This window comes from Crocodylus porosus, unplaced genomic scaffold, assembly GCF_001723895.1.
Source record: "Crocodylus porosus isolate Cpor-Errol unplaced genomic scaffold, CroPor_comp1, whole genome shotgun sequence".
Taxonomy (NCBI): Eukaryota; Metazoa; Chordata; order Crocodylia; family Crocodylidae; genus Crocodylus; species Crocodylus porosus.
In genome coordinates, this window is record NW_017728906.1 from 188,508,295 (window position 1) to 188,518,837 (window position 10,543).

Consider the following 10,543-nt stretch of genomic DNA (forward strand, 5'->3'; position numbering starts at 1 on the left):
TGCCTTTGTGACCTGATCATAAAAGGCAATCAGGTTGGTCTGACATGACTTGCCCCTAATGAAACCGTGCTGGTTGCCCTCGAGCATCATCCCTGAAGCCAGCCCATCACAGATGTGCTCCTTGAGGATCTTCTCAAAGAGTTTCCCAAGGATAGAGGTAAGACTGATGGGCCTATAGTTGCCCGGGTCCTCTCTCCTCCCTTTTTTGAAGATGGGGACCATGTTAGCTATCTTCCAGTCATCCAGCACCGGGCTGGTCAGCTGGTTGTGTTGATGAATCAACACTGTTCCTTCATATACCTTAAGAACCATGCACATTGAGCTGGAGCTTTCACTTAAAGTGACTTCATCAAAGCAACAAAACAGTCCACTCACTTGAAGGTATCTCGCCAAGTATTTCCTGCCAGAACAACCATATGTGCATAACAATGAATGTACACACAGTTTGACCACAGATTGCAAAGCACATCATTAAAAGCCTTTGCCATGTAGCACACGCTGTCTGTTACAAATGCTACTATTCACTCAAGTGGGATGCTGGATTCCACCATATAAGAAATCAAGGCTTGTGAAATGGTGGCTTGATACTTTCCCCAGGCATACTGCTTTTACCAACTGTGGTATGGGAATGTCAACATGCCTAGGAGGACATACCTTGAGCATCCAAAATAAAATGTTGAAAACTGGTCTATTTTGGAAGTCGGTTGTTTCACTGGCAATCATGGCAATGAAGTTTCCCTCAGAGTCATTAAGAAGGTGCTGTTTTTTCCCTTCAAAAAGAGCGGGTAGGTGGGAATACAATTGGTTTAACTTGGGAATGGTCCCACCTCCCTTAACATTCTTGCTCAAAAAATCCTTGACAACATTTTATGTAGAGGAAAGTCTGTTGGGTGAGCAAAGGGGATCGTAAAAAGGACTCCTTAATTTTGATTGCAGCTGCTGATTCACCCTCTTGTCCCAAGGATGAAGTGATTGGCTTGTGACTGTCACCTATGTGTGGATCTGTGACTAGGGACTCCCAGTGATCACTTCATCTGACCCTGTTGCCACTAGTCCAGTACTGCAGGGCTTTGTAGAGATTTGGGTACTGGTGATTGGTTATTGTGGTAGATGTTGGGTCAAGTTGGAGAAGCCTGCGCGTGACTTGTTTTATGTAAGGAGGCCATTGGGCATTAGCAACTGCATGGATCTTGGGAGAGGAGAAACCTGTGTCCAGTGGAAAAGAGATCCAAGATAACTGGGGTTACTCTTCCACCACAGCCTTCAGTTTTCTTCAAGCACAGTACCCAAAAATGGACACAGTACTCCAGGTGAGGTATCACCGGGGCCAAATAAAGAATTGCTTCTATTGATTTGCAAGTGACTCGCCTATTAATACAGGCCAGTATGATATTGGCCTTTTTTACTCAAATGGAAATGAGTTTGATGCTCCTGCTTTATTTGTATTACCAGGTGATTTCTTCATACATCTGTCAAGGCATCAAATAATGGCCTCTTTGAGATCTGAGTTAATAATGTATTGTAGAGTAGTGCTGTGTGAAACAGCACTGTTCCGCTTTGACTTCTATTTTGAGGTTTCAATGGAACAGTGTTTTGTTTTGAGGTTTTTTTTCATTTTGAAGGCACTGTTCTGTTTCATTTTGTTGAAACCGTTTTGCTGTTTCGACGCTGTTTCGATGTTTTTCCCATATGCTATAATGGGGAATAATGAAAATGCCTAAACCCTTGTCATTTCTTGCCTGATTTGGATGAAACTTGCAGGGATGGTAGCCCCATCTTAGGGCATGACGCCTGCCAAGTTTCAAAGAGATAGGTGCAGGGATTTCTGGGACACTGCACCACAAGGTGTTGTCAAGCAAAACTGCTGTCACTTGCTGGAAGCGGCAGCTTCCTGTCATCTGGCCTGCAGATCCAGGGGCCTGCACCCCTGGGAAGGCTGTGGGGCTATGCCAGACTCCTCCCGGGGTACAGGCCCCCAGATCTGCATGCTGGATGACAGCATGCTGTTGCTTCTGGCTGGGGCCATTGCCAGGGCCAATCTTCCCGGTGCTCAGCACGGGCTGCACCCAGCACCAGTCCCAGCCAGCAGCAGCAGCCTCCTGTCATACAGCAGGCAGATCAGGGGCCCACCCACAACCCGGGAGGGCTGCAGGTCTGTGCCAGACTCCTCCCAGGGCTGCGGCCCCACAATTTGCCTATCAGATGACGGGAGGCTGGGTGCAGTCTGCACGCAGCACCGGGAAGACTGGTGCTGCCACTAGCCCCAGGTGGCAGAACCAGCTTCCTGTCATCCGGCAGATTTGCACCAGATGAGAGGAGGCTGCTGCTGACAGCTGGGGCCGGCGCTGAAGCCAAGTAAGCCCAGCTCTGAAACTCGAAATGTTCAAAACTTTCTAAATATTTTAAGTGTCCTTGTTTCATTTTGAAGCCATTTCAAAGGCTTTTGTTTCATTTTGATTTTGCTGTTTCGAGCTCAAAACGCACCAGAACAGCTTTGAAACAAAACACCTGGTGAAATTTTGCACAGCCCTACTGTAGAGCTCTAGGTAGGGGAGGGGCTCTCATGCACATGGGGCCACCTGGACAGAATTTCACATGTTAAATGCTACTGAGGGAATAATACATTATTAAGTGGCTGATGGACTTAGAAATGCCTTATGCTTGTGCCTGAAGCAGGGTGTTTGTACACGAAAGCTTGCAAAGAATTTTTCCAACTATTTTAGTTGGTCTAATAAAAGATATCATTTACCCAAAGAACCTTGTCTGCCTATGTCCTTAGACCAACGTGCCTACAACCAACCCCCCTGAAAAAGAGTAGCAGTGCTTTTGTTGGTAAGATAATTTGTCTTACAGTCTTTTGGAGGTTGGTTTGTTTGAAGCAGTAGGGCATAATTCATTGCTTTGTTAATCTGTTGAAGCCCAGTAGAGTTCCAGTCATGTGAGACTGGAATAATACATTTACAAATGAGGTCCTAAGTGTGAAGTGATCTTTGGTTTTGATTAAGCTTATGTCTGAAATCCATTTGTACCTGTCAGCAGTGCGGCAGTTAGATTGATTTAGCTATTGCTATGCACACGGATTTCTGCATATAAAGAAACATGGGGTTATTTGTATAGTCAGATGTTACTCAATGTGCAAATGGCAGAACTAGTCCCTACAATCAGTTGTTACTTTTTAAATGAAGAAATCACTTGAGTAACTTTGTTGTTGTTGTCCTTCAGACCTGGCTGTGGATTTCTGGACCTTTGTGCTTGTATTGTGCAGAAAGGCTCTATCGCTACATCCGAAGTAATAAACCGGTCACGATAACTTCTGTGATAAGCCATCCGTGTAATGTCCTTGAATTGCGAATGATGAAAAACAACTTTAAAGCAAGGCCAGGTCAGGTAAGGTGCCTCAAGTCTATAGAAATGACAGCTTTCAACTTTGGAGTCTGAGTAGTAATACCCATAACAGAATGTTTTGAACACATCTTTTTTTTTTCTGTTACTCATTTTTCTCCGGATGATTTATTTCAGTACATTATTCTGCATTGTCCAAGAGTGTCAGCATTAGAGAACCATCCATTTACTCTCACAATGGTAAGACATCATTTTTATTTTGATTTAATACTTTTTCATAGTTTCTCATTGTATTTATTTCTGGTGAGTGCATGTTCTCTCTTCTTCACGGAGAAAATTCTTTAAAGAAGAGGTTACGTTTCAGTTATGTGGACACCTGTGAATATGAAGTACCATGATTTTTATGCTCTCTGCATGATCTCTATGTATTTACCTTTGTTCACTCTTGAGAAAATGATTAGGGAAACACTTTTCCATGAATAGAAAATACTACTACGAATTGAAAATTCATTCAGTTTTGATCATTCATACAAAAGAAGCTATCCTAAAGTTGAATATGGCTGAATTAACCCTTTTATTTGAAATAGTTGCTTTGGGATTCCCTGAAACCTGAGGAATTTGGCAAGGAAACTTGCTGAGATGCATATTCATGTTTACATATACACATATACAAGACCCAAGGACAAGTAAAGAATATAGTAATGAGCACTGCACCATAATGACTGACTCCAGCACTTATGTACAAACTCAGACTGGCAGGCACAGACTCTCATGGACAAGCCACACTTTTAGACATGCTCTGGGGGTTGGGGGGGGTGCTGTAATTGGAGTGGCTCCGAGAGCTGCTGTAATTAAAGCACCACTGCCTCTCATGTATCAGAGTCTCCGTGCTTAGAAATGGCAGTGAGGGCGCTTTAACTAAAGCTCATTTGACAAGCTTTACATAAAGCACCCCTGCTGCCATTTTTAAGCATGGGGATGCTGATACACGAGACGCAGGAGGATGCTGGGGTGCAGCAATAGCCATGCTCCAGCAGACTCGATTAATCTGAGTTTCCAGTGCATTAGAACAGCTTCCGTGCTCATGTATAGGTGCCCTTAACCCTTTTGTAACCAAAGTTTTTCTCGTACAATTCCCACAGCTCTCGAACTCAGTACTCACAAACACTTCTCACAAGGAAAGCTCGCTCAATCACTAATCACCCAACTCACACAAAAGTATTAACTATCTTTAGTTGTGTTCTTACACATCGCACATCTCTCTTGGGATTGACTAGACCAGTGTTTCTCAACCTTTAAAGTAGCAAGTATCCCCTAACTTATGAAAATTTTAATAAGTACCCCAACACTCAATTTTCCAGGGAATTTTATATTTATAGACTATGTTTGCCATATATTGGAAGAAGGGCTGTGTATATAAGGCATATATATGACAGATGTCTGACCTGGTGTGGGTAGGGTTGCCACCTTTTACACCAGGGGTGCACAACTGAAGTATGTACCGGTGCTAGAGGTGGTGTTGGCCAAAACTAGGAGGGTTGAACCCCCTAGGAGTGGTGGGAAAAGAGTGGTGGGAGAACCAATTTATTACACTGAATTATTACTGGGGAATTTAAAGTGCCGCTCAATGCGTGGCGTGCCAATTTTTTTGCCATAGTTTTGAGAAGAGGAAGGGGTCAGAGAGAGGAAAGCGCCTCCTAGCCGGCTTGGGGAGGCAGGGGGTGGCGAGCGGCCAGATGCAAACCCAGCAGCAGCGGGGGGAGCAGCGGCACCCTCTTGTTACAGGGGTTTTCGGTGTCCGCATACCCCCTGCCTGTGTCTTGCATACTCCAAGAGGTATGCATACCACAGGTTGAGAAACTATGGACTAGACCTTTCCCAGCTGAGCTTCCCCTATTAGGGTGGGAGGTAGGTTCCCTGGCCTAAAAGGGAGAGGTGATACAGTACCTACTCAGGTAAGTATACAGAACTTCTGAGCTCTTTCAACTCTCCAGGTTTCCTAGTTTCCTCTTCTGAGGAGGCTCACAGCCAACGGCTACTCTTCAGGGCTGAAGCACACAGCCCTCCGAAACACGGCACAGCATTTCCAGTGGTGAAGATCTGCCAGAATGCACACTGGCCCATCCCTGACGGTCTCCCTTAGTGTCAAATACACACGAAGACCAAGCAGAATGCAAGACCCTGAATTCTGCTCAGCAGCTTCCTTTTAAAGGCCAAAATCACCCCACTAGGGCTGATCATCATTCATACACCTCTCCGTCACACATCAGTCTTCCAAACTCATTCTTCTTTCACAGGTTAGCTAATCATACCTTCAGTCACCTCGGGAGTGGAGCTAACACACCTGTCATTCTCCCACCACTCCTGATACCACAGCTACTCCTGCTCATCACCAGGGATCCTGGTTTACTTTGATTTAAAAAAAAATCCCCAATTTTTGGTTAAAAAAAAAGTAACCTCAAATCCACATTTTTCCAGGATTAAAATGAAACACCACTAATATATAGCTATATATGTACTGGTATTTCATTTTAAGCATGGAAAAATGTGAATTTGGAGATCCTTTTTTTAACCGAAAATTGGGGTTTTTTAAATTCAGAGGTGAATAGTTCATGCATACATGGAATAGTCTCTTCTTCATTACGTCACGCATGCTCCAACTTATGTAAATAACTTAACAGACCACACCAAATGGGAGAAATGGGGCTCTAACAGCACACCAAAGCTCTTCCCCAATGCAGAGATGAATTTGGTGCAGTGACTCTAGCATTTTTTGCACAGCATTTCGTTTCAAAGTTTGCTCCCTCCATATGCCTCAGTGTAGCCATCACTAAGCTCATATAGCAACAAGTGCTATTTTGTGATATCAGTTTTTAGTTGTACTCCATTAAAAAGGATACAGTGGGGAGTTCTGTGTATGTAAGGAGAGTAGGATGAGGCCTGATATTTGTAATGGTTTTTCAGGTAGTGGAGAATCGGAAGAACACATTTATTGTACATTAACTTCAGCAATGACCTGGCTATTTTTATGGTCCATATCACATTGATATATTTATGAATCCATATGGTACTAATTATAACCATCTGGTTGGACTAGTATATTAGTTGTAGCAGTGACAGGATGGGAGAATCTCTTGTGTGAGAGGATTTTATGCCCTGCTTCTCATAGGAGTAGCAATCAGAAGATGAATTTCAAACATGGAACTTTGGTTCTGATTTTGCTTTTAACATTAGTTTAGTCTTTATGTAGCTGAAGAGCCTGTTGGAGTTACTCTTGATCAGCCAGAAGAGAATTGGAGCCATTTTATATAACTATGAGATGCCCAGTGTTTTTCAGTTTGCTGTCATGGCATTAAAGTTGATAGAAGAAAAAGTTAAATGGTTAATTATATTTGCACACTCCTTGGAAGCCATAAAACTCGATATAAACGCTAATTTTCTCTGTAGTGATTCTCCTTGTAACACTGACACTTCAGTTTTATATATCCAGTGTGATAGCAGCTTCCACAATGATTGGCTAGTGGCTGGGTTGGAATTGGCTAAAGGCCTTGTACTAGGATTACCGTATTTCCAGGTCCAAAAAAGAGGACCTCTCCTCTGTCACATGGGTGGGGGGAAGGGGAGAAGGGCAGGGAGAATATGACATGGGGAGACAGTGAGGTGCCAGTGCCCTGCCCCTGCCTGTTCTGTTGCCCCTTACCGCCAGGCCACAGCCACACCCCATTCCTGCTGCTGCCCCTCACTCTCGACCCACTGACCCCAGCTATGCCAGCGCCTCTCACTCCCAAACCGCAGTACCCTGCCCCCCTGGGCCATGATGATGCCCCCCACTCCTGACCCACAGCCCCAGCCGCCCCCCACCCCACCCCCATACCTGCTGGTGCCCCTCACTCCCAACCTGTGGCCCCCTGGTGCTGTCCGTGCCCCACATTCCCAGCCCATGGTCCCCCAGCCTCCCCTGGTGCCCCTCACTCCCAGGACACAGCCCTGCCAGAGGGGCCCAACTGCGCCAGTCCTGACTAGGTCAGTGTGGCGGCTCTGATTCATGCAGGCGGCAGCGGTGCGCCTGGCCCCGTTTCAAGCTGGAGGGAAGAGGAGGAGAGGCTTGTGGCACCCCCTGCCCTGGGATGGGGCTGCCGCACCGTATCAGGCAGCCTGGCCACGGTCATGACCACAGCCCCCCTCCCGCTCCTCCCTTCCCCCTAGCGTCTCCTGGCTGCTCAGCCCCTGCAAGCACAGCCTCTGCTCCCCGATTGCACAATGTCAACACTGCAGGCTCTCTGCTCTCCAGGGCCTCAGCACTATAATGGCTGTACACATGGCTCTGGGTTAGTTTTTCACCACAAGAATAAACCTGAGAGAATTCTCCCAGATTATTTGAATGTTTGTATGCAGCCATAGCCAGAGCACCAAGTCAGATCCAGCAGGCTTTACTCTGCAGAACTTCCTATTACATCCTATGGGAGTTTTGACGGAGAAGAGCCTTCAAAACTGGGCTTCTTGGGCCAGATCCTCATGTGGTGCGAATTGGCATAGATTACTTGGAAGTCAAGTTTATGTACTAGATAAGACTCCCCAGCCTTTGAAAAGACAGTTTAAGTAGGGTACACTGCAAGAAGTGCTTGTAAACTTCCAGTCTGAAGACTAAGAAAAGTATATATGTGGCTTTTTCCAGTATGACCCTTTCAAATGGATATGGATTCATTTATTTTCAGAAGTATTCAAAAGAATATAAATGTATAACTCACTTTCAGTGAAACTCAAAACAGTCTAGATTTATTAAAATCGATACTTGTAACAAGAGAACTAGTAATTTCCTTTCACATCCACTAGTAACCACATAATTTATATGTATTTACTACTACTTCCCATGAAAATATCATTCTAATATTATTTGTGGTTTTTATTATCACAGATACATTTGTCTACAGTGGAGTAGATACTAATACTGGGTAAAAGACATTTTTATAGCCTAATAAAGAGTTGAAACTTCTAAACTAATAATAATTTCCTCTGTTCAGTCCAGGCAGGGGTCAGTAGTTTGCAGATATCTTTCTAGGTCATTGTTTTGCTGCAGGCTGTTTCTTTGCTTAGAAAGCTCTTTTCAGTGCAATATAATGTGAGAAGTGGGACTGTGCTTATAGGAGATGTAGGCAATATCTTAACTCAGTCATTTTTTTCTGCTTCTGTCTGACCTACTTGTAGTTACCAAGCAATAATGATTCCAGTATAAGGAGTTTTACCAACTTTTCTTATTGTTTTGTTCAATAATTATAATCTTATTATCTTGCTATTTCTGTCGCAAGACAACAAGATTATAGCATAAGTGTGTATGCTACTTAAAAAACAAGTAAATGTGACAGTCTAGGAGTGTAAACTCTAAATCATTAGGCATAATGCAGTAAGTTATGCCAATAAACAAGGACTTCTGGGAAGGGGAGAATAGGCAAAGGTGGGGAAGGTTTTTATAAGTTCTATTTATTTCAAAAGAATCAGTTAATCTGTTACAATTCTGAAAACTAAGGGTCCTTATACATGTGCTCAGGGAGGGCTGAAGGGGGCCTTTAATTAGAGCAGATGTAAGAGCTAATATAATTAAAGCACCTGGAGCATCAGGTGTATCAGCATCCCTGTGCTGAAAAATGGCAGTGGGGGTGCTTTAACTAAACCCATTGAATGAGCTTTAATTAAACCACCACTGCTAACTTTTTTCAGTGTGGAGATGCTGATACACATGACTGGAATCTACTGGAGTACGATAATTACAGCAGACTCAATTAATTGAGTCTGCTCTGATATGCTGTAATTATAGCAGGTCAGAGCAGTTTTGCTGCACGTGTATAGGTGCCCTAAGAGAACAGCATCAGGAGGCTGCAACAGGGCCTTATATCTTGCTCTCACTGAAGTCCTAGGCCGACTCATCTTTAGGATCAGAGGAAAGTCGGGTGGGAAGAGACCTTACAAGGTCTTCAGTACAGACCCCTGCTCAAGGCAGGATCGCCCCTGGCTAACACAAGTGTCTGTCTAACTTGCTTTTGAAAATTTCTAGAATGGAGATTGCAGAATTTCTCTAGGTGGCCTGTTCTGATGCTTGACCATCCTCATAGTCAGAAAGTTCCTCTTAATCTCCAGCCCCTGCTAAAGCTTGAGACTATTGTTTTTAGTCCTCCTTCCTGTCTTCTATTGCCCTTCAGGTATTTGAAGATTGTTATCAAATCCTCCCTCAGTCTTTTCTTCTCCGGGCTAATTGACCCTAGCTATTTCACTTCTTTTAAGCCCTGCTTCCCAGACCCCTAATCATTTTTGTTCCTGGCTTCTATGTCTTTCCTAGTCCTAGATCTTCCTTGTATTGAATTCCCTTACTTTCCTGCCGTAGCCACACCAGTGATTATTTGCTAGTTGCATAAAACTTCATGGCTGCATGTTTCTTTTATATTGAAGAATAATTGCAAAAGAGAGATTCCCATTTAAAACATATACTGCAATGTTGTAAGAGAAGTTGCTTTTTCCGTAATACATTGGAGAGAAAGTGCACATGCGTGCTTGTGTGTGTGTGTGTGTTGGCACATGGTGCTTGGCTCCAGGGCTTGTGGAATCCACCCGTATATTTTTCAGATGTAAAGTACTTAAGAACATGTATAGTGTCCTTTCATGTGGTCTCGACTAAATCCATGAAGGAACTGAATCATGCCACAGTCTTTTAAAAACTATAATATATAAGGAACTTGGCTGCTAAAAGAAACACGTCTCTGCCCCCAGATATCATAAAGTGCGGGTAACAGTGCCAATAGAGTTCAGTTGGGTTTTTGTGGAGGCGAGGACATCTTAACAAGCAGAAGGAAGTCCATCACTTTGGCACATGTTCACCCAGAACATTGATTGTACTGGGCTCTGGTACTGCTGCAAGGTCGGTGAGAGGTCTGTAGTGGTTAGACTTGGAGAAAAAAAAAGTGTGTGCACATTTCAGATCCTGACCTGAACTTCTCCTAAGTTTGGGGTTAATTTTGACTTGTGGAAGTGTGAATCAGGCACAGAATTTGGATCTGATCGATATTTCTCCAAGTTGTCATGGTGTGAGTAACACTTATTAGAGCAGATAGATGGAACACCCTTCTGACTTGCAACCTGAAGTTCTCTGCTGTGTCACGTGCAGCGATAGAGCAAGCTGCTGAAAACTGCCCTGTCCCACCAACCTGTGGCA

At 44.0% G+C, this 10,543-nt stretch overlaps 1 protein-coding gene across 6 annotated transcripts in view; it reads left to right on the forward strand.

The window, feature by feature from the left end:
• The window catches only part of NOX4 (NADPH oxidase 4), a 196,371-nt gene that overhangs the window by 65,336 nt on the left and 120,492 nt on the right, over positions 1-10,543 (forward strand). For all 6 annotated transcript variants that reach the window (XM_019530364.1, XM_019530362.1, XM_019530363.1 and 3 more), the window contains 2 exons: positions 3,223-3,387; positions 3,520-3,582. In XM_019530364.1, coding sequence (XP_019385909.1) covers positions 3,223-3,387; positions 3,520-3,582 — 228 coding nt within the window. The remainder of the gene's footprint in view (positions 1-3,222; positions 3,388-3,519; positions 3,583-10,543) is intronic.